Source organism: Oxyura jamaicensis, chromosome Z (assembly GCF_011077185.1).
Source record: "Oxyura jamaicensis isolate SHBP4307 breed ruddy duck chromosome Z, BPBGC_Ojam_1.0, whole genome shotgun sequence".
NCBI classification, from domain to species: domain Eukaryota; kingdom Metazoa; phylum Chordata; class Aves; order Anseriformes; family Anatidae; genus Oxyura; species Oxyura jamaicensis.
The window spans coordinates 11,560,210-11,585,127 of NC_048926.1; the positions used below are offsets into that span (position 1 = coordinate 11,560,210).

At 41.3% G+C, this 24,918-nt stretch overlaps 1 protein-coding gene and 1 long non-coding RNA gene across 3 annotated transcripts in view; both read right to left on the reverse strand.

Moving 5' to 3' along the window:
* Nucleotides 1-24,918, reverse strand: part of LOC118156567 — a 754,908-nt gene that overhangs the window by 95,488 nt on the left and 634,502 nt on the right. The window lies entirely within an intron of this gene.
* The window catches only part of NPR3 (natriuretic peptide receptor 3), a 46,671-nt gene that overhangs the window by 12,907 nt on the left and 8,846 nt on the right, over nucleotides 1-24,918 (reverse strand). For both annotated transcript variants that reach the window (XM_035310716.1, XM_035310715.1), the window contains exons 3-5: nucleotides 22,466-22,632; nucleotides 4,576-4,711; nucleotides 250-344 (exon numbers count right to left, since the gene is read on the reverse strand). In XM_035310716.1, coding sequence (XP_035166607.1) covers nucleotides 250-344; nucleotides 4,576-4,711; nucleotides 22,466-22,632 — 398 coding nt within the window. The remainder of the gene's footprint in view (nucleotides 1-249; nucleotides 345-4,575; nucleotides 4,712-22,465; nucleotides 22,633-24,918) is intronic.

Here is a 24,918-nt window from a genome sequence, read left to right on the forward strand (position 1 = left end):
ATGTGAAGACAGACGTGCAGAAGTGCTGAAGACAAGACATTAAAGTTTAAACATTTTTTTAGGATCCCACTTCTAGATTTTTTTTTTAATAGAAAGGATTTGGGCTGCAGGTTGACACGGTACAGCAATATCATTTTCACGTGTATATTTAATAAACAGATGCCTGCCGAGTAAACAGATGAAAGGATGTTGTTACACTGCACTGGCTAACTCATCAGTGGCCAAGTGCAATGGTGTTTGTTTTCTTACCTCCTGCGTGCCTGCCTCGGGGTCCGTCATTGCAATCACAGAGAAATCCCCATATCTGTCTCCATTGGCATCAATGGACACCTGCCCTGCAATGCCTAAAGAATGGCATGTGAGGAATTAGAAAATTAATTAGTTAAAATACTGAGCCTTTCCAAGGAAAACAAGAAAAGAGTGGACAGGTTTTTACAGACTGATATGACAGGAAATCTCATCAGTCTCCCAGCATTTTTGTTGGCATTCCAAAAGAAATTGTAATTTCATCTCGGTGTCTGCATTCCTGAATTCTTAACATTTCTCCTTTTTAAATATCAAATGTGTGAGACTGTTTGGGGAGCATGTGAGAAAAACCTAATCCAGAAAGCCACCACGCCAGAACACAAATACATTTAATGTGGGCTATATACAGAGAGCGTAGCCCTGAACTATCTGACGATGCCCTGCTAAGGATGACCCCTCGTGTGCTACAGGGAATGCAGGGGCATAGCCCTGTGCCCTGCAGACTGACAGGGTCGATGCATCCATAGAGCCAGTCTGGAGTTGTTTCCATCTAATGGGATGCTGGAGGGGGTAAAGACAGGAGACACCACGTGCATTACATCTGCATTAAATCCTGCATTCATTTACGTAGGATTAACGGCCCGATATGTTTGTGTTTTATAGTTATAGACCACCAGCTCACTTCCTTCCTTTACAAGTTTGAGGGAAAGATTTGATATTCCCTTAGGCCAGCTGCCAATCTTGCTCCACTGACTTTGAGAAGATTCAGACTCCTAAAACTACCCTAACTGATAGACCATGGCATCATCCCTAGCAGCCCTTCAAAGGATGAAATCACATTCAAAATTCTGTATGTGAAATCATGTCTGATTCCTGGTGATTTCAGTATTTGTTTTTGATAATGAGGAACAAATTAAACATCTGTTATGTATTTTGCACGTCTTAAAACAGCACCTCTGCCTTCAACTGTTTGTATTCTAGGAAACTTTTAGGAAATTTGGAATCACAGACTCATAGGATAACTCCGGTCTGAATGGACTTCAGGAGGTCTCTAGTCCAGCCTCCTGCTCACAGCAGGGTCAGGTGAACGGGCTGCTCAGGGCTCTGCCTGGTTTTGGGAACCTACAAGGATGGAGACTGCACAACCGGTCTGGGACAGCCTGTTCCAGTGTTTAACTGTCACAGTGAAAAATTTTCACAGTGAAAAACCATCATGCAAGAACACATACACATTTAATGTGGGTTATTTAGAGAGATTCATTTCATGGAAGAAAAATAGTTCCTGATATTCAGTCTGACCATCTTGTTTCAGTGTATGACCTTGCCTACGAAGAGCACAGCTCCAGCTTCTTGTTGTGTGGGGTGACGAAGCTGTTGGGTGATGGAGCACAGGCACGGGTTGCACAGACAGGTTGTGCAGTCTCCCTCCTTAGAGATCTTCAAAAGACACCTGGACACAGTCCTAAATAACCTGCTCTAGGTGGATCTGCTTGATCAGGGAGTTGACTGCCCTTCAACCTCAGCTGTTCTGTTCATGTTCATGTTCACCCATGCTACACAAATTACATGAACCAGGCACAGAGCAGTAGAGAATCAGGTTCTCAGGGACTATTAATCAAAAAGGAGAGGTCAGGTGCCCAGCCAGAGTAAAAATTCCCCTCAACACACCTAACAACAGTAAATATGGAACAGATTAACACACCTCCATTTATCTTTTCTCTGTTCCAATTTAGGGATTCAAGGAATGTGTCAGCCTGTTGTGCTTTTCTAAATACACACTGTTCAACAAAAGATTTACTGTCAAGTGTCTATTTCTTCAGTATAACAACACAGTAAAAGAAAAAAAAACAATTGCAAATTTGATTAAAGAAGGATAACAGAATGGGTGTAACTTGGCTACTGGATCACCAAAAGAGGCCACTATAGAGAGCTGCAACACCTTTTTCTATAAGACTTGGCTTCTGATCTGACAGGAGACGTTAATTGGAACAGACACCTTCCTGGCCTAAGAAGCCAAAACTGGATTAGTAGAAGTAGGTCCTAGAACTTGCTGAAACTCAGAATTCCAATGGGATTTTTAATGGGAAACACTCATATTTTACTTTTCCATCTGCTTCAGAGATTGAATTTTTGATATTCCCTGCAATGGTCTTCCTCAAGAAACATTTTTAGGAAATTCTGAAACAGCTTTAGTGTAGAACCGTGTTTAGATGAGTGCGGAAAGATTTTATTCAGGCTCTCTTGTTGTTAGATACTTATATAAAGACAATTCGGCTACTTTTTCAGTGGAAATGCCAAGGAAAAAAAAATATTCTCAACAAAAAGTTCCCTGCAGTCATATCAGGGTGTCTCCAACAACCCATGCAGTAAGAAATCCTCAGATCACCTCAGCCTTATCCTTTTCTAAGCACATGATGTCACCTGTGCAGTTGTGGCTGGCAGACTGTGAATGCTGCAGGAAACAGCGTCTCCATCCCACTGGATTTCTGGTGGGTCACCTACTCAGAGCAGGCTGTAGAATAAGTTGCCCAGGCAATTAGATATTTAGATGTCAGCAGTTAAATTAACATAATTAATGCAGTTAGAGTTCTGATCATCAAGGCCTGCAAAAGTGAGTTATAAATCTTCAGTGTAGTAGACAGTGGTGGAACTACAAAATTAGAGCATCATTTAGATTAGAAAACACCCTTAAGATCACCAAGCCCAACCATCAACCTAACACTGCCAGGCCCACTACTAAGCCATGTCCCGAAGTGCCACGCTACATCCATATGGATGGACTGTACCCTGTCATGCTGTATTCACTTCAGAGAGCAGCCTACTGGCACAATAAAGGGATGTCATTTTCCTAAGACTGGCTTGCAAGCCGCCGAGTTGAAGATCTTCTTTGAAATCAGGTTTATCATTACAAATTATGTCTAGCAAAGTACTGCTGCAGGTAGGAGATGGTTTATAATTTACATGGCATTTTGACCTTTTTGACTGCACCCTCATAGCTCAGCTGGAAAGAGTATCTTCAGAACAGCTGTGACAGGTTCAGCAACAACAAACTGGTTTTCACAAGTGTGGGAAGAGAACTTTTTTCCTTCCTGTCTGGTTTTACAAGGCAGGTGTGAGAATCAACCACAGAACCTGCATGAAGCACATAGTACTATAAAAGAATTGCATGAGCACATCAGCTGGTGGCTTCCTGCAGCAGAGAAATAGGCAAGAAAACACAGACAGGCTGTGCTCGAGCATCTGTTCATACATTGGGTAGCCAAACTGTGAGCCAAATCCCTAGATGCCAGATTCCCTCTATTAAAATAGTGTGTTTTGAGACGGGAGGTAGTGGCACATTCAGCACTAATTCCAACTGATGCAGGGCTCTTTATGGGATGACTGCAACCAGCATAATTTAAAGCAATTCCTGTGTTGCCTTAAGCTACTGGAGGCTATTCTCCCTTCTGTTCAGGCCACAATTTGAGAACAGAAAAGAATTTTGGAGCTGATGTCCTTCTTGCCTTCCTCCACTATATCCAGTGGCGAATGTTTTCTTCTCTTAGACATTTCCATAGGAAATCTTGCCAATTACACACCAAAAGACCAGAATATTTTAAAAGGAGGATGGGAATACAATATGAAATGATAGATAATTCATTGATGTCACACTCAACCCTCGGTTTTTCTATTGCAATCCCTACCTGGCAAAAGCCCCTGCATCACTTTGTATCAATGGGGTGACATTCACATGCCAGCTGTGCAACAGAATCACAGGCTACAGGGTTAGGCATAGGAAGGCACTGTGTTGCAGCCTCAGAGGTAACATGCACAGCTCCTGAAAGGAGGCCGGGGGAAAATCCCTCCAATGACCAAAAGAGCTCCGTCAAGAAAGAAAAAGAAAAAACAAAAAATCCCAGCACCCTGGTACAAGCCTGCTTTGATCCATTCCCAGGCTTTGGTGGAGGTAAAAAAAAAAAAAAAAAGTCAAAATGGAAAAAATGAGGCAATGTCAGAGTTAGCAGATGCACACAGGTAAAGTGAGCAGCTGTAATTTTTCTTCAAAAAGAAAGAAGGAGCCTGAGAAAATTAGTTGTATCCATTTACAACATCAGTGAGGGTCATTAAATTGTTAGGAGTTTTTTTAAACTGAGTAGGACCTCAAGGGTCAATGCAGAAAAAATTCAGGCTAGCAAAGTACGTGAGCCAGTCCTAAAGATATTTATGGTTTCATATGGATATTTTCCTCTTATATTAGAGTGGAGTAGGCACTGGTCCTTACTCTACACACAAGAAATACTTGATTTTTTTTCTTGTCTCTGAAGGTTGGAATTCTACATGAACTCTTACCTTCATATGTTCTGTTGCGTGTTTGCTGAACAATTTTTTCCCCATCTTTCTTACTGAAACCAAACTTCAAGACTTCCTGTAAAGCTAGAGCATAAAGAAGAATAGCATCATGGAATCCTTCCACAAACATGTTCACCTAAAAAAAAAAAAAGAAGAAAAAAAGCAATGGTAATTGACACATGAAAAAACATCTTCCCAATTGAATTAACTGGAGAGAATCTCCAAATTAACTTAAACTAGCAGTTTCAAGAATTATGATGTCAATTGCGGGTACATGAAGGAATGTCTCTCGAAAAAAAAGCAGGGGAACAATGATAGCTTTTGATGTATTTTTTGAGAACAGCTAACCACTATCTGCTATTCTGAACATTCAAATCACACTTCAGTGTTGTGTCTGAATAGTTCTGCAGATAGGGGAGAAATGTGCTGATCGCAGTTTCCATGGCCAGCTGCACAAATTCTGCAGTTGACCATGTGAGATTCTGTATGGTGCTGAGCATCCTCATCCCACAACCCTGAGAATGTCCCCCTCCCTGTGCACAGAGGTCTTAGCACTTTGCAGGATTGGGAAGCATGTTCTGCCATGATTGTTTTGGAGAGCACAACTACTGGATTTGCTTGTTTAATGATTACTGCTTCCATTTCTGGCCCCTGTTCAGCTGAGCATCTCTCTGCTAGCAAATGAGCAAAGCAGGAAACTGCTTACCCTCTACAGTAATGTGTTCTCTGGAACTGACAGCAGAAGTTTCCTATCCTTTGTGGTTTTCTTTTTTTTTTTTTTTTTTTTTTTTTCAGTAAGCGACATGAACTGAATGAAATGTTGCTTTCTAACCCTAATATGAAGTGACAGTGCTGCAAACCAGCTCTGTCTCCCAGAAGTCAACAGAAGCACTATGCAGCTTTTGGTCTGCATCACTGTGAGTAACAACAGTTAAAAGCAGAGTGCTGCAGGAACATTTCAGGTTTGTACACAGGAGCCTGGTGTGCTTCAGTTATGAAGAAATGAATTATTATTAGCAGACACACATGGCTTGAGCAGGTATGCTTGTGCTGTAAGCAGCAACTCACATCTCAGTCAATGCATCCTGGCTTGGTGAACAATAATTCAGAATGAATTATATTTTGAGCTGGAAGAATTACGTTCCCATTCACTCACAGCTTTACTACAATGGAAAAGTTCCTGATTTACTAAAACTAGCAAAGGCATAAACACAAATTACACAACATTATGGTGTCTCTTATTGCCATTCCCAATGAACAACACATTTTTGCAAATATTATCCTGGACAGAAACATTATTTAGCTTCTCCAACATTACAGTGTACCTAAAGAATTAAAAATGTTGGTAAATAAAGTGCTGCTCAAACTCTCATAGTTTTAGCTGGACATTAAAAAAAGGTTGAAAGATAAAAACACGTAGACAGTTAAGTAAATAACCACTCCACAGATAAAAAGTATTACATAGCTGATTGGCTGTGCTGAACTAACCAACTGGTAATGTAATTACATGCAAGACATTCCTTCACTCTTAAACCAGTTGCCAACAGTAAGGTGAATTTCAGAATTATTTACTGATAATATAAAAGTTTACATTTCTCCGACATTTAACATTGGACTTTTAGATCAGTCCAAACTATGTTTCACTAAGAAAATGTACCACAAGTACAGGGGAAAAAAACGACAGAAGGCACAGAGCAGCTCAGCTCAGCCTGACAGCCAAGGACCAAAAGGCAGCTGCAGTTATTTTGACCTAAAGAGAAAGGATGAAAGAAAAGGTGTAAGTCTGGCTTTTGGTGGAAGATCAAGAGCTGATGGACAGAGTACATACAAGGACAGGCTTTGCCACTGAGGGGTTTAATTTTTCAGGATTAAAAAACAAAAACCACAAAGCTCAACAACTGCTTTATGTGGCAGCCTTAGAGTCCAAGTAGTCTGTGGATGATCAAACATGTCCTTTCTTGATGTGACACTCATTCTCTTCAGAGAGAAATGAGTCTCTCTAGTTGCTTTATCTCCCTGCTGGCTGATTTACAGACTGGCTGGCATCAGTTGCAAGGAAAGCTATTTGTCACTTCCTCCATCCATGGCAAAGACCTCTCAGTGTAACAGAGAAACCTTCAAATCCATTTTGTCAGCTAACTTGCTTGATCCGAAGTTTACCCATGCAACTGGCCTGGAAACAAAGCCTCTTGTAGAGGCCGTGGACTTGCCAGATGAGCCCTGGCAAAACTCACTTGGCAGTCTGGGAGGTTATCACTGCAGCCACCTACCTTACCACTTGGCCAAAAGCCCTGACATTAGAGAGGAAAAATCACACTGGAAAATCATCACAAGATGACTGTGCCACCTCTCAGTTCTTCCTGCACAAAACCCCATAATTTTATCTTAGGTTGTCGAGGAATGTGAAGCTGGTAATCTATGCCATTTATTTTCCTAAAAGAATGCAAGTTACTAATTAGAGCTGGAAAGAACTCCCCAGCCAAGCTTCATGTTGTACACTGGCTACTTTTCACATTATTCCAGTAACATTTTCAAGCACAAGTTCTTGAAAGGAGATACAGAATACCATGAAGGGCATAAAGTTTTGTTGCCTATTATCTTGTTTGGTAATTTTGAAGCTGTCATGGTTCTGCACAGAGAATGGGTTCTAACCTAGAAAGGATACAACATTTGAGATGGGAGGAATCTTATTAAGCCAAATAACAGCTCCAGACTCTTTAGAAGGACTTGTTTCTTTGTTCCATTTGTCCAGAGCTCACTCAGGTTCATTTTGCAGCCCTGTTGCCTTTGACTATGATTGCCTGCAATAGATACTCTGAATAAAGAGTGCAAAGTCTGTGCCAGATTGTCATCTGTCACCTGACTTACTAGAATTGTGTCCCAAGTGCTGTGTAGTCCCAGGATTGTCCTTTTTGGACAATAACTGAATATTTTTGACGTTGTGTTTGTAAGAAGGCTTTTCTTTATTTTTTTTTTCTTACTTTTTTATTTTCTTCTTCTTTTTTTTAAAAAACACAGCTTCCGTTCTACATTTAGTCTAAATCTTGGCTACCAGAAATGATGAAACAGACTGACACTGAATTTTCCTCAACATTATTTTAATACTTTTTGGCCTGTATGTATTTGATTTGTAAAATATCGGACAGTAACAGAATAATAGAGTGGTTGGGGTTGGAAGAGTCCTTAAAGACCACCTAATTCCATCCCCCTGCCATGGGCAGGGGTACCTCCCATCAGCCCAGGTTGCCCAAAGCCCCATCCAGCCTGGCCTTAAGCACTTAAGCCACAGCTTCTCAGGGCAGCCTGTGCCAGTGCCTCAACACCCTCTGAGTGAAGAATTTCTTCCTTGTTTCTAATCTAAATCTACCCTTTTTAGTTTAAAACCATGACTCCTTGTCATATCATTCCACTCCCTGACAAAGTGTCAAGAACAAATACTTACAAAAAAAAAACAACCAAACGAAAAAACTCAAAAAAAAAAAAAAAAAAAACACCCAAACCTTCCTTCTTCCCTGCAAGAAATACACAACCATGAGCAAAAGGGTTATAAAGGGCTAGAAGTAATGTACATTCCATGAATGTGTCAAATAAGGAGCAGAGTAATTGTGATGATGTCTTTACAGGTTGCTTGAAGGCCTCCATGGTAACTGATAGCGTGCAGTTCAATATTAGACAGGTCTCAAGACAAAACTACTCTGATTATAAAAGATCATGAAGATCTACCTAATCTTGTAGGTAATGAACAATTCTCTTAGTTGAGCTCCAATAAAAAGATTTTTTTTTTACAGTGGTATTTTTCATTTTGGCTTATGCTGTTTTTCTAATTAGAGCTGAGCTCCAAATGCCACAATTATAATTTGCACATCTGTTACCATGTTGCTGGCTGTGACCTCTCCTGCACAGCGGAGCCATCTCACCACTGTGGGTCCTTAAGCAATGAGTGGCAGTAAAGAGGTTGACAGGTTTGCTGAGTGTCTTTGGAGGCTATAGTATAAACATGTGGAAGCCCCCTGTCAAGATATATTCCAAATTACTTTTGCGCCCCATTCAAGGTACAATATGAGAACTACATAACTGGATGAGATAAGTATAACTTCCTCTTATTTTCCTATGTTTCTACTCTAATTAACCATCTCCCATCAGAAAAAGGAACTCTCCATGGAAATCACATGAATAAATTTTACACATTTCAAAGTTATGGTTCCCCAAGCAGCTATAGTGTGACCACACTTTTCATATATACCAAGGTGTTAACAGCATACACAGCAATGCAAAATACTACCGACGTGGAAGACAGCCAAGGTACAGCTATGCAGGACCCATAATTTTCCATATCCTGCCCACTGACTGTTAAGTAAGGTTATTCTCTTCCATCTGGAGCTGCCCAGTTCTGAATCACAGCAATTACAGCAATTCATACCACTTCAGTGCAAGGTGAGGAGGATCATCATCACTTTCTCTCTACTGCAAAAGCAAACAGCTGATGTTCCCCCAAATGGGTGCCTGAATCTACTGCCCAGTACATCCGCAAGGACTTTGAAGTTGTCAAACCATAGTCCCAGGCAGAAGCAGTGAAGACTCTGGTGGGGTTGTATGAGGTGTATCCAGACTTTTTGCAAAAACTTCACCAATTTACATACTTGATGTGGATTTAAGAGTTTGTGCTAAAGCTCTGGCGAGCTAACGTATACAAAGTCCACTGATAGAATAGAATATAGAATCACAGAGTCATTTAGGTTGGAAAAGACATCTAAGATCATCAAGTCCAACTGTTAATTCCTATTTTGCTCTCTTTCAGGGTAGTCCACGGAGATCCACCTTTACCAATCAGGTTTGGAAGTCTGGTGCTACAATCACCTGAAGCTCATCCAACCTCAGGACTATGAATACTACAAGTGAACAATCACGAGGTTTAGCATTGCTGTGTTATGCTACAGAACTATATATAGTATGACAGTAAAAATATGGCAACAAAGTTCAAATAAAGAAACTATATTTCCAGTATCTATACCCCATGATGCATTTCAAACCAATCTCATGCCAAGTTGGTTCATATGCTTCAAAGGACTATGAACTTCTGTGGCACAGTAACACGTTATATTTTCAGTAGATTTTCTCCTACCATCTCATTTTGTTTTCACATGTCCCAGTAGTCTTCTAAGCAGCTGTAACTTAACTCTCAGTTTTCTCTTTTTATTCCTTCTTTAACGAGGCAATTATAATCACTGTTCTTTCTTTATGAGTTTTTCCAAGAATCCCTCACACGGTCGACTTTTTTACATCCATTTCTGGATGCGTATCTTTGGTTTCATCTGTTGAATGACTCACTATCCAGCAACAAACTTTTCAAGTAATTTTGGAACGCGGACTTCTATCTTTTATACCACTTCTTGATGTCATATGCTTCCTTTCATACAATGCTGCTGCTGTTGTCACTGTTACAAGCACTCCTTTATGTTCGTGGGACACCCAGCAGGCCCTCAGCAGTTCCTGAGGTATAGTTCCTGGTATACTCTTGCTCTGAGCTGCACAAACCCAGAATAAGGTGCTCATGATCTCCATACAGTAGGTGATAGGAAGATACAATAGATGTGGTCTTAAGATCTTTTTTTTTTTTTTTTTTTTTTTTTTTAATAAAAAAGTTAAAATATTATTGTTGCAATCATTTCCGTTAATTTTTTGGTTTTATTAAACTCAACAGGAAACTCTGGATGAAACTGAGATGTAGACTGAGAATTTGAAGATGACAGAAAAGTAACCTTACATCTGAGCACTACCTGCAAATATGGCAAATGCATTTGAAACCAGTAATGCTCTGCCCAGTTCCAGCTGCAGTAATCCTGCCACCAGATAGCATACTGCATGTTACCATCATACCATAATTGTGTGGCAGATGTGATTTCTGCATCTGTGAAGCAAAAACTAAAAGAGTTCCTAAATCTTGTCTATGGATAACCACTACTTCCATGCATCTGGATTGGGATTTCAAGGACTCCTAAGTACATAACAAACACAAATCCACAGGATTCACTCAGAGCCAGCTGTCATAAACAGCATGTCTTGGTACCTACAGATGCATGACCTGACCAGTTCCCACCGAGACCGTATCACTGAGAAACCAGCCCAGCAACTGGAAGGGAGGAGAAAGCTGTAAAATAGTTAATTAAAGCCGTATGTTTAAATAGCTGCATCCTAAAAATGCAGCCTGTTCTCACGGGCAGCCAGACCAGTTCCCTAATGGAACTGGACCATAGTGGTTCAAAGAAACAGGAAGGGAAAGAGAAAAATAACAGAAATAACATGCCTCCTTCAGAGAAGGCCATTTCCTCAATATTTAATTCACAACTGAAAAGAATATATGGCATTACGCCCAATTCTGGGCAATGCAGATGTAACCAAGGACAGCCTCCCAGTGTATTCACTGATCCCAACTCTGTGAAAATACATAAATACATAAGCTGGCACCTGCTCAAGAACACGTTAGACCAGATCCCGGGACTTGGTTTTCCAAATGACAAATAACCATCCCAAGCCTCATTTGTTATCTGGGGCTGGATCCCACATCACTTCTTGGAAAAAAGGGTTGAGCATTCCCTTATATAAGAAGACATCACATGATAATAAATCATTGTGCATATTCTAGAGAGATTTATTCAAATGGTGTTGCATTTCTCAATGAAGCATCAATTGACTATTTCACAGGGAGACAGTGTATATGTGGAAACCCATACAAGGCTTGTGATATAGAGGAGCATGTGATTTTATTATAGAATTCTGCAAAGTGAGGCTTATGCTCTGTTTTAAAATTGAGGGTTAAAAATACAGCTTTGACAAATTATTAGCACTGCAGCTGAAAGAGACATCTCTTCCTTTTAACCTTAAGAAGGCTTTTTCCAACAAGGCTGCCTGCTCTTCTCCATCTCCTCGCTGGTAGTTACCGGTACAATGGTGATACTGAGTGCAGTGGTGATGGAAACGTGAGCCTCCATCTGAGGCTCTGCACACCACGTGATGTGGGCCCTGCAAACTGCAGGAGTTTGAGATTAAAGTGTAAGTCAAGAGAGAAGGTGTATAGGTGGAAAAACAGGGAGGTGATTACATGAGCAGTAGTCACAGTACATCTGCTGCCTACCTCCACCAGGAAAGAGCCTGCAAGCATCTGAGGGACAAGATACAGAGAAAGATCCCTGCTTCTGCTCATTCCTGCATCAACTACATCTTTTCTCATCCTCTGGAGAAAGGGGAAGAAACCTCTCCTAGGGCCTAATTCCTCCCCACCCAGATCACTAGCTGGGGCTGGCTTACTGTGCCACTGATTTTCCTGCCTGGCAGCTGTCTGCAACAGTGGTGTAAAGGAGAGAAGCAAGCAGGGTATACTGCAGACTCTCAGCTGTAGGAGTTCCTTTGCAATAGGGCTTACCAGGAATTGCATTTATTTGTCTGCCTGCACTGTTCAGCCATGCAGCTGACCCAACTGGTACCCGAGCTGATGCACATCCTTGGCATGCTAAACCATTATCACCTTTGTTCCACCTAGACAAGAGGACACCTACTCCAAAAGGAATGAAATACTGCCTGCAACAAATACAGTGACAAACTCCCACCCACTTCAAAGCCAGACGCAGACCAGAAGCTGGTCCTTTGTTCAATAACAAGATCTGCTGAAATAAAAGAAGTTAATGAAAAGAAAACAAAAATAAATTAACAACCAGTGTCTGCGATTTACTTGAAAAAGCTGCTAATTCCAAGGAGTTCAGGGATTTTGTCAGCAAAGGTTATTTTCTTGCTAGGGAAAGAAAACAAACCACAAAACCATCTCTGCTGGTCTTGTACCTCCTCCCCAGTCTTCATGCTCTCTTCCTTGTATTTTTTTAATACCCCATTCTTGAAAAACTGGTAGATTTACTCACTGTCATCCAGCCAAGGCAGCCACAAGCTGCTCTTTTGTTTCAGCCATGAACTGAAGGAGAGACCTATTCAGTTCTAGACTGCAGGGGAGCCTCGCTGTAAAACAGTGGCTTGGACACGACGCAGCACAGCCAATGAGCAAGTGCATGTTGGAGCCCCACCACCACGCTGCTTGTGAGAGCTGCCTGTTGTTTGCTTATTTATTGCTTGCAACCCTCTTGTATGATTAGCTAGGAAACAGCTCTAAACCCCCTAGTGCCGGCTGCCAACAGGCAGCTTTCCAAACATAACCAAAACCTGCTCCTTCCATTAAACACAGATACGGGAGTCTCCACCTCGGCAGATTAGAGACTTACCCATAATCAGCTCATGTAAAGGGGCTCTCACAGTTGCTGATTTGCACCAACTTTGGACCAGTCCCCATGGTCTGACATTTGACTTCTCACAGACTCCAGCAGCCTGGCCAAAGCACAGGGGAGTGAGGGAGAACTGCCCTGGTCCAGGCAAGGGGAACATCTCTGGAGCAAGATTTCCCCCCTGCAAGCCTGTATAGGCTCTATTCCTGGCTCTATCAAACACGCTCACTGATTTCTTCAGCAAGTTGGAACCAAGAACTTTAATCCTCTGTGTTTTGGCTTCTGTTTTGTGTTTCAATACTGGTCTCAAAGGAGTGCAATTGCCACAAATAATTATGTGGGGGAATTTTTCATTTATGTACTTTACAAACAAAATATTCACATATTTAATTTAGCTTGAAGGACTCCAAGCCACCAATCAAGGCAATAGGCAGAATGAGAGCATGTATTAATGTGTTCCTACACTTCACCATATTCATAACTCTCTACGTAAACAACCAGTACGAAGGATCTCTAGCACAAAGAATTGTGTTACCTTTGCTTAAATACTGAAGGGACCTTTACTATAAAAGGTATCACTGTCAATTAAAAATAAACATCTGACATTTTTAGGATTTCCTGCCTTCTAACAAACTACTTAGTCATTCATGTGATGAGTTACAAAACTATTTTCAGAAGTTATACTTCTAGTCACAGTGGCAAAACAGGAGAGATATTAAGTTATTCTTTTCAGCTGAACACACAGAAATTAAAACATGCTTGTTTTAAACAGACACTAAGGCCCCCTTTGGCAGTCTGATGATAACCTGTTCTATAGCTGGAATGAATGCTTACGTTTTAAGTTAGCATTTTATGCAACAGTTGGGACATTTTAATTGCAGATGAACATCTAGTAACCAAAAAACCACACTGGTACTTTCATTAGATATAAAGTTTTAAATGTCAGCAAGTGAGCTTGTTTTTCAAGTAAGAACATATTTCAGTTTTCAGGGTGACAGAGTCACTCATCCGAAAAAATCAGTTCCACTTGCTAAAATAAGCTAACTGGTTTAAATATATGCAGGGCTAGGACAAACAGGAAGGGCATTTTTTGTTAACTGTTTATCTTTGTGCAATTGTTTTGGGTTCTGGATTTCTAACTTTATCACCTAACCACAAAAAAATTATGGAAATATTTTATTTCCTATGCAACAAACTTCCAAGACCACATCAGTTCTCATACAAAACCTAAGGCAAAAAATCACTAAATCACTGCTGTGAAAACTCACATGTTCAAACTGAATTTACCTGTGCTATGTTTTAGCTTGTGAATAGGTACTGTAAGGGTAGGCTGGTGAAACTTTTGACAGAATAAAAAGCATCACAGGGTCATCACAAGCATTTGCTCATAGAGGTATGGAAGGACAACAGCATTTCTGCTTTGCAGCAGGTTAGCAAAGGCTATCCAGCATAGCATTTGCTTTAAAAACAGTCTTAAGGGCTGGATAAACAGGGACCATTTAGGCACAGCCAAAAGTAGTGCTTAGTTCAAAAGTACCCTTGGAGCTGGGATTAGGCATCTAAGCTCCTTATTCGGTACTGGACAAAAACTAGGTAGACAGGAACAGGATTCATAAGCACCAGTACAGCGTCTTACCCCTGCCAGCAGAGAATGTGGAGGAGGATGGATGGACATGACTCCGTTACTCTTGCCCAGGCAGGTAGCGAGCAGTGAGCTCCCTGCTACACGCAGACACAGTCAAGTTTTTACCCAAAAAAAAAAAAAAAAAAAGAGCCCAACCCACAGGCAGCCAGACCTTTCAAATCCTCTGCCCCTTTCATCTAAAAGCTCTGGGGCTACAACTGCAGTGCTAGCATGAGAGAAATTCATGACTGAATCCTTCCTTTGAGGCAGCCTGATCTCCTCCCTTCCCCTGTTCGGCCTGCAGGGCATCCCAGGGTGTGAGTTCCCAGGAGCTGAAAGCCAGGAGCTGGGTGACTTGCCAGTACCTGGGGTACCCCTGTGTGAGAAGTAAATCATTTGCCAGAAGAGCCCACCTGAGGCTGAGGTTGCCATGACAAATGATCCTTTTGTTTAATACTAGGGTAACTGGGCATACTGACTTGTAAACCTTAATGGCACGGAACTAATGCAAACCCTCAGGCAGCTATTAATCACATTTCCATTCCAAATATTTTAAAAATAGATGACTTGTTTTTGTTATTTTATTTCAGATACTGGATATCTGATGAAAAGCGTTCAGTTGGCTGATTAACCATCCCTTCACCGGCCTATCTGCAGGGAACCCACTAACACAGCAAAATAGAGGTACAGCATCTGTCTGCAAAGACACATACGTGTACCTGTCAGCAGGCAGTAATGTTCCAGCTACGCACCTGGAACATGTCCTACCACCCACCACCAGCAGCACGGTAGTTACAGTTTGAATATTTGAAGATTTATAGCCCTTCCAGAAGACTTAGAACTCTCTTTTAGCTTCTTGTTTCCCTATTAACTGCCCAATCCCTGAGATACTGCTAGATTTGGCTTTCTAAAGGTATCCTGTGGTCTGCAGTCTGGTGGGCTAACTGGATGCATTGTGAAAACATGTCCCACCAAATGTAAATGTCCTCCCGCCTACTGAATGTCGCCTTGTTCCCGAAGCCTGAGTGAAGGCAACCCAGAGCTCCTCACCTACCCTCCTCCCATTGTCCTGCGCCCCTTTCTCATGCCCCTCTTATTCATCTGCTCTGGGACATAGACAGTCCTTGTCTTTTCATTCTGCCTTGATATATTAGTTCTTCTTGGAATGGACTAAATCTTTTGATTTTGTCTTGGGCTTCTCTTCCTGACAAAAAAAAAAATCTGCTAGAGAGGAGGAAGGCTGGGAGTATCCTCCAGTGGATTCCTATGGCTCCTTCTACACACAGGAACACCGCTGCCTTTATTCACACAGCCCATCCTTACAGGCTGACTCTATATTAACCCCTCCACATGAGAGGAGCTGCTAAATATCCACTGGAAAAAAAAAAAAAAAAAAAATCTGAGCTGGCAGAGCTATATGCTGAATTTCTTTTATACACAGGCAGAGCATAACTGAGTTCCACTGCCTGCCTGCAAGTGGGTGACTCCACTCACACAGGGGCTGGCACGTCCTCCTCTCTGGTGAAAAGATGCTCAGATCTGCAGAGTGGGTCGTAGTGCTGCCTTCCAGCTCTATAAGCTCCCCATACTCAGCCAAGAGTCTCCCAGTGTAGCAAGAGCTCACAAGCTTGTGGTATTACTGATTTCCACCTACATGAATCTTTTGGGAAGGCTGTCACCTGAATGTCACAAAGTCAGACCTCCCCTGCTTTCATTTGGGGTAGCTTTCACAACATCAATAGTTTGAATGAGTACAAGAAATCTTGCCTGAATGACCTCAGTGTGGGATCTGCCTCTGGGGAGGCAGCATCTCTTCTCCCTCGTAGCCCTTAAACCAGGAACGCACAACTCTGGCATTGAAGAATTTCCTTTTCCTTAAGGTCCCTAAAGAATACCAAGCACTGAAATCTTAACCCTGTATATTTTACTGTAGCTTGAGGCTAGCAGTGAAGGTAGCTCCCATAAGAAAACAGCATCCAGCTGTGCATCCAGGACCTTGATTCTGTCCTGCTGCTTGCTACCAACAGCAGCCTGACATGGGACAGGAACACTCAAACCTCCACTTATGCTCCATTTATGCTAGTGTTTTTTTTTCTATATTTAAAAAGAAAGCTTTCAACTGAACGTTATTTTCACAAACTACTCAAAGAATGGGGCTGGTAGAAGAAGGTACTAGCTGCAAAGAAGAAAAGCAGAGGTCTTTCACTTTTTAAGTGTAGTTTTGCACAAAATGAAATGTACAGTCTTCTGCTTTCATTCAAACAAAGCCAAACCTGAGAATCATTTAATGTCATTAACAAAATTCTTAGGAATTTAAATAAAAAAAAAGACCTCGATGGGACATATTTGCATTGCCGAAGATCCAAAAGCCAGTAGCATGCAGAGGCCTCAAAGAAGAAAAGATTTTTCACACTTTAATGTTGGAAAATAAGGTGTATTTCTAGCAAGTAGTTCAAAGGAAGCATGCCTTGCCCATAAATGTCTGTGCGTCTGTTTAGTAAAGTGGAATGTGAATGTCTGTGAAACCAAAGTGAAAACATGGGGCTATGGAAAATATACAACATCATATATGAAGATCAATTCTAAACTCTTACATTCCCAAAGAGTTCAGATGTTACTATTTTCAGATATACCTACGGTTTTATATTATCTTGTTGATAGTTAAAGCAGTTTCAAAAATCTGCTTAGACAGAATAAAAAACTAAACAGAAAGCCACTGGAAGAGAAGAGTAATTTCTTTCTTTTCCTGTCTTTTATGACATCTGTTAACTGCAAATAACATACTATTATGCTGCAGTTTTGCCTAAGACCCCAACGTCGTAGACACTTGCCTTCATATCACTGAGAAAGCATTAACTTCATCCAAAAATGCAACTGCTATGTTCACAAAAATTAGCAGCCCAGAGATCAACATTGCTCTTTTGGAAATTGGAAAAGATTTCATTATTTCCATGGGGTGATGAGCTGGTCTCAAAAATCCTAAATATGTTTTACTAATAGAATTCATCTTGTTAATAAGCTGGCATGTGAACCCGTTCTTTTCTGGCTGCTGAAAGCAGCTTGTGGTTTGCTTTTATTCTTTTGAACACAATTAGCAAAGCACTCCAGCAGCTGAATAGACCTATTCATTTGAACAAATTATTCCCTGGCAGAGTTTAAAAAAATCTCCCCCAAACTCTCCCCATTCTGGTGTAGTCAGAAGAGACACAAAAGCCTGCCTGTCATTAATCTTGCCTGGCTATGCCTGAAAAACACAAGTGGGACATACACTGTTGAATACATTACATTTTTACCATCTCTCTCAGCGCTATGACTGAATTGCTTGCTTCTCCCAGCCCTTATCTTAGCTGGTGTACAATCCTAATTAAAAGGCTGACGTAAGGAATACACACGGGGAAGAGTCTGGCACGGATGTAATGGATAAGATGATAAAACTTTATGAGCACAGCTACCTCCCACGTAGCTTTTGTAGCGAGCTGTTGGAGCTTGAACAGTTGCTCTGATGCTGACCATTTCTCATTTCAGAGGGCTGAAAACATTAAAAATAACAGACTTGCCCTTTCTAATAAGTAGTAGCATCTCACTCATCTAATTAATCTGCATAGTTCTGACTCTGTGCTCATTCTTTCACTGAGATAACTTTACAGGCAAACTGGGCTCCAGTTCCCTTTTCCTGCAGCCTATTTTCAGTGTTGCAAAAAGGACTGTGGCTAGGATAAAACCCACGCATTTACCTAGTGAACAATGCTGTCATGTAGGTAACACAGCAGAAATATTTAATTAGTTGCACTTTCAGTTTTTAAATGAGAAGAAAAAACAAGCCATGGGTGGCCTGTAACCTCAGAAGAGCAAATATCCCCGGCTGTAAAATCATCCCAGATTAGACATAAGAAAAAGCATTTATTGAATCCTAGACCTGAGCCAAGAACAGAAGGTGCATTAAGAACTTCCAAACTGCAGCCTACCACCAATTCATTAAGTGTTCGGCATTATTTAATAAAAATGGCTTATGCATATACTTTAACTGAAACGCTATTTATTCATAAACATTTTTAACTAGAGCATCTGTTGGGAGTTACACACACACCAATTCAGAGACAGTTTCAAATTCTTCTGTCGAGTAAAAGCATGCAATTACCATTGCTGCCTGACCTAGGTTATAGGTCTGCATGTGGAATTTGTCCCATATTTTGCTACTAAACCAAGGGTCTCAATTGCATTATAAAGACCAAGATATGCTGCTGTTAATATCTTGGCAACATGTTAACATTAGAGAAGTGAACAAATGTTACAGTTTGTATAACAACATTAAAGCCTTTTGACCCTATGCCAGAACCCCAAATCTGAATGGATTTTTGGAAAAAAAATTTAAAAAATTACCTTTAGCTATTTTATCTGAGAAGACAGACTCCAAGAAGTAAATAAAATGGTCAGGCTTTTTACAGAACAACATGATGCTTGTTGAAAAAATCATGCAACGGGATGTTGCAGACAGTCAACATTTTTAGTCCCATCCTCTGCAATTACTGCCTACTTAAATACAAGTAAGATGCTTGCTCAGACACTCTCTACATCTCTTAAATTTCACTGCTGTTTAGCTAAAAGGTTTAATGAAGCTTTTTACTTCACAACGGAGATTTCTTGACAAGTCAGAGAAATTGCCTTCTCCACACTTTCCTGCTCATTCACAAGGTACAAGTTATTCTACCTTCCCCGTTGTCACATCGTAACATCCCTGCAAAAAAATAAAGCAATTTCTGACATGGGAAAGATGTGTCCAGAACACATTTCCTGACTTTTTTTTTCCACTTCTTCCTGTGTGATTTCACAGCTGGAGATGAGGATGACCAGCAGTCTTTGACCTGATAGTCCTCCAAGGGCCACATGTGTTCTCCAGTCCGGCAATTTGACAGCTGCTGTTTTAGGACTTTGCCCTTTCTGTCTCCCTTATCTTTCTTTCTGTCATCTGGTTATTTTCCATTTTTATGATATTCTTTTTTGGTAGATAATAATGCCTTTAGGATTAATGTTGGCAAGAGGCCAGGACAAAATGGCAGTGCTAACTACTCTTGTTTGAGCTAGGGTCACTGTGAGATAATTTAGGCCATAGATCCAGGGCCTCATTTTCCCATAACACTGCAAAAATCCACACAGAGAAGCAGAAATGCTAAATGCTTCAAATCCAGATTTGTCTGAATTTGTCCTCTTGGGATACAGCTTGCAGAAAAGGATGAGGATTATATTTCAACACCCACTGATAGGACTTCAGATAGACTGTACCACAGACTGTCTTTCCCCATAGGTTTTGTTTTTAGGAGCAGAATCCAGCAGAGAAAATCTGTCTCTGTCACTTCCCAGCCCACTCAGCTGAATGACCTCTCCCCAGCGAGTTTCCCTTGGAGAAAACAGCCCTGGTCAGCATGCTTTGAGGCTAATATTGCCACTTTCCTCCCATGCTGCCAGAAGAAGTACTGTTAACGAGGTATCCACGACACACATATCTTTCAGAGAAGAAGGAACTAGTCCTCAGTTTGGCTTTTTATTTCTCCCCATCAGTTATTTTTTGCTTAAGCCTGAAGACTTCACTGAAATGTTTGTCCTCTCAGCATGGCAGTAGGACAATCAGTTAAGGGAATAAGAATCATCTCCTTCTCACCGACCATACCAGGGAAATGCAAAATTCATCATAAATGCTTTTGCATCTGAACTCAGATAAAATTCACATACTGCTAATGAAATAGCACACCTAATGTTTTCGGTATACCCAGCCCATGGCTAGCCCTCTTAAATGAGTTTTATTTACCCATTATGTTATGAAGTTTTAAAAAAAAACAAGTATGGGAGGATCTGCTGAGATCTATACACATTTAGTGTCCATGTAATACCAGGATATTCTGTGCTTGAAACCAAACCTCTTTTCCTCATAGCCAAGATCTGAAGCTTCAACATGGGAGCCCCAAATCCCAACAGCCTCCACCATGAGCTTCTGGCGAGTCAAGACATTTGCTATTTTAGACAAGAAGAAATTGCAGATAGATAGATCATGAGACCTCCCTCTGCCCCAGTGAGAATGGGCTGGGAAGTGTTCAGAACACCAGGTGGGATGGGAAGAGCAGGAAGAGAAGTAGAAGAGTCAGTGGCAGTAGCCCCATGCCACTGCCTGGCCCTGGCAAAGGCTGACATTTATGAGCACTGGAGTACTTGGATCAACGCAAAACACTCTGGTTCCAGGTGGGAAGAAGAAATGTGGGCAGACAGCCCACAAAGCCATACAGAAAAGGGCTGAGAATGAGGCAGTGGGGAGCCAGGCTCCCCCGCAGCTGCCCTGGGACAGCCAGAAGCACCACCAGCACAGTCATCTGATTGCAAAAGCAACCGTAGACTGAGGAAAAAGGACTTCTGGCAGCAAGTACACAGATATTCAAGCAGTATCCTCAAAAAAAAAAAAAACAACCAACCAAACAAACGAAAAACACAGCCTGAAAAATCTGCCCCCAGTGGCACTGGGGGGTTTATTTTCTCATGGATGTAATTCTGCTTGACCGTAACAGGGTTTATATTTGTCCAGTGGCCTTATCTCAGCACCTATGCTAATCTGACGTATGGTTTGCAGTGGGTCCCCATCCTTCAGGACAGCAACGCTTCCTCACTCCCTGCTCCAACTGTCTTCCTAAACACAGCCCGTCACCCATGAGCTGGGCAGAAAAACATCCTGAGCTCTCCAGTTAAAGACTTTTCTCATCTTTGAAAATGTCACATTGCCTGGATTAAAAATCCTGCAAAACCTTAAAACTGAAACTCTGGGAGGGGTGACTGGATCTCTACTATTCAGATTTGCACTTCTCCCCAGTCAGAACCAAGAAGAGGCAGCAGGTTTTCAAGGTGTATGCCTCGTTAAGTGACATCTGCAAAAGGGCACATAGAGGGAAAAGGAAGAACAACACAAATTAGTCCCACGCCTTGTTCAAAATTCATTTAGCAGGTTCTTCAGAGAGCAGCACCTTGAACGTGCCAGTTGGAGTTTCTCTTTTAACTCAAGGCAAAGAATGTCAACAAGACTATTTTCCTACACTCTGGAAGATCCACAGTAAAAATACAAGCCATCAACATGACTCAGCATTACACTCTAATTAGAATATTTAAATAAAATATAGCCACACTTTTGCTTTGAACTAGAAGATGGTAACTCCAAGTGGTGAAGACTAAGCTTAAAGAGCTGAGGTAGGTGCCTCAGCCTGAGGTAGGTAGTGGGTGCAATCAAATGAGGGATTTGGGTTGCTTTCTTGAGTTTAGGGCATAAATTTCCCCAAATCTTTCTATAGGTAATTAAAGGAGGTGCTCCAGATCTCTCACTTTTTTTTTCCTTTCAGCTAAGGTGATGTCTTTCAAGCCAATTTAGTCTTGCTGGAGCAACGTATTTCATGGTCTACTTCACTGAAACACTTGAATTTGCTTGAAAAACAACATAATATACTGCCTTAGTCTATGAAGCCAAAATTTCTCCTGTCTTCATTGGTTCATTATTCCTCTCTTTGTGGGCATGTATGAAAAAGGAAAGTTTTGCCTCACGCTCTTGCCTGCTAGAGATTAAAGTTTTTCCCCCGACAGACATTATTCCTATGGAACTATTTGTATTACAGCTTTCTTTTCCTATGGCTAAAATGGACCAAACTCTCTTCAAGCACCTTCTCTTTCTTAGCATATTTGGAAGGCTTACTCCCTATCATAGGGAAGGGCTGACTGTCAGGGAAGTACTTGGGATAAACACAGGACAAGTGGCCATGGATGACGGTGCACAGACCTAAACATATCTACTGTAGCTACTATCTGCTTTACCCAAGCACCAAAAAAAGGAAAAAAATAGATTGCATAGGCAACAGTGGATTTTTACAACTGAACCCAGGTGTTGCTGTCCTGAAGGGCTCACTGCTCCTTTTGCTTTAATTAGGAGAGTTATTTTTAAAAACGTGGTAATACCTGAAGCCTGTTGTTAAGTACTTACATAATCATCCTCATGCAGACCTTGCTTCTGAACAGAACTTTTCACCTCCAGGGAAAATTTCTCAAACTCAGGCTTCACGGTCCTCAACAGAGTGATGGTTTGAAGGTATGAGTATGCCTTCTTTGCTTCAAGGTCATGTTTGTCTCCTCTCCTCCAAGAGCCATTTCCTAAGGGGGGGGGGGAAAAAAAAAAAAAAAAAAGCAACTCCAAATTAGGTACCACTCCAATATTTCCAGTTCCAAATTATGTACCACTACAGGACCACCTTCCTTTTTCCACCCAGAAGTCCCCTCTCCTGCACTGTGAGGAGATGGCACAGTATGAGGGAGATCAGAACCTGCTCCAAAAAGAGACAGAAACCAGGCAGTGAGGAACAGCTGGAGGGAAGTAAATGTGCAAACACAAAGACAACTTTACTCCCATGCTGTGCTTGCTTATTTTTAAAGGGTGGGCTGAAGTCTAAGCATGAGAAGACATCTCAGAGCAAAAAAACAAGCCAAATCCTGAACACACAGATATTTAAGTTACAACAAGTGAGGGAGGATCTGACCACAAAGTTTTTATTTCATATCATCCCATTGGCAACGCTCTTCAGTCCTGGGCAGTCAGAAAGGCACCAGTAAAGTCAATAGTATGATCATCACCCTGGATGGGAGGCAGATGGTGTAGCTACTTCTCCCACAGCTCTCCCACTGCGGTTGAGGAAAAAACCATGTGTGCAGTGGCTGCCAGACCAGCCCTGCTCTTAATGGAAAAGAAACACTTACAAATAAATGGAATTCTGCACCTATGCTGTATTTACATGATTTGTGTCACAGAAGGGGCATGATTTAACTCAGACCACTAGTAAAGTAATCAGAATTTAAAAAGCAGGACAACTGACAGGCTGTTAGTTAACAGAGAAATCCTTCTGCCTAACAGGCACCGATGCTAGCAGGTCCTGAGATCCTGATCCATAGCTTCAGGACATCAATGGAAAGGTTACCCTGGATCAGATTTTGTGCTATTTTCTGTAAACAATAAATAAGAGAGACCTACAGAGAACAACAATAGCCCTAAGCTTTTAAATACTAACAAATAATTAAAAGCTAGATCGTCATTTTATTTTAGGAACAACAGCAAGGAACTCCCTGCCATGGCTAAATAAGCCATGACGAAGACTAACACCAAGCTCCCAAGGGTGACCTGAAGGCACACAGGACCCTGAAATGAGAGTGTATACGGCTGCCCTGCTTGGTTAGAGGACCATGGTGCTGATTGGACCAAGAAAAGTGAGTGCTTTGGAAGCAAAGATACTAATGGCAACAGGGTCCAGGTGCCAAACTTTGAGTGCTGCTTGCACAGCACTACAGGATGCACTGGATGCCTGTGGAAGAGCAAATGCATGAACAAGACCCTCCAGGTCCTCCTTTTTTTTTTTTTTTTTTTTTTTTTAAACAAACAAAGTCAATTGAAAAATTGCTCTCCTTCCTCAGAGAGTACAGAGCACCGAAGGACCTGTACTTCTTAGGATGGCAAGTTCTTCCTCATGCTGATCTTGGCTCAATGGCAGCTCCCAGTACCCCCAGCACAAGGCAGGAGGCCAGGAGGCACAGGTAGGTCTAGATTGGTCTGCCTTGGTTTAGAAATTTCTTTCCAAACCCAAATTTTAGCTGGTTAAAATTAGTTATAGCAGGAATCTATTCATCAGGCTTGGTGGAAACACCAGATAGCAAGTAGCATCGTGAAGCCTGATTTTACCCTCAGAGGTAGCACTGTTGCCTTCCATGCCTGCACTCTGTCCTTTTTAGAGAAAAAAATAAATAAATAAAATAATAAAATAAATGGGAAGATACAGAAAAGCTCTACTAGAGTCTTGAAGCTGAAAAGCCTCAGCCCAGCTGCATACCTGCATTTCAGAGGTACGTCATTTAAGAAGCACTGCAGAGATTGTTATGTGGAGGAGTTTGCTATGTCTTGCATTTACAGAAGCAGATGGCTAAGAAGAGTGGGATTACATGCAAAAAAAAATGATAATGCTGGTGGAATGTGAGTCAGTTTCTGTCCTAGACATTATACATATTTATTTTTAAAAATACTGACACTGGAAACATGGAAGCTACACTTGCATAACAGAGTTCCTAGAATAATTTCCATATTTAAATTCCTTCATGGATTATTTTGCGGGATGTAGTCTTGCCACAGCACTTTTCTGCAATTATTGCTGCCTTGGCATTTAATATGTCTACTCTTCTAAAAAATTAAAAATATTCAGAACAGAGTGCAACAACAAATTGCAATACGGTCATCTGAACTTGAAGGGAAAGTGCCAATTTGTCTATCATAGCCACTTTTAGATTTTGTGCCTCTTACAATTCTTGCGTCTCTCAGCACTGGGAACAAGGAATTTGGGTGGAATTTCTCTGCAATTCTCTTTTATGTTTGCTTTCCACATGTGATGACCACCTGCACAG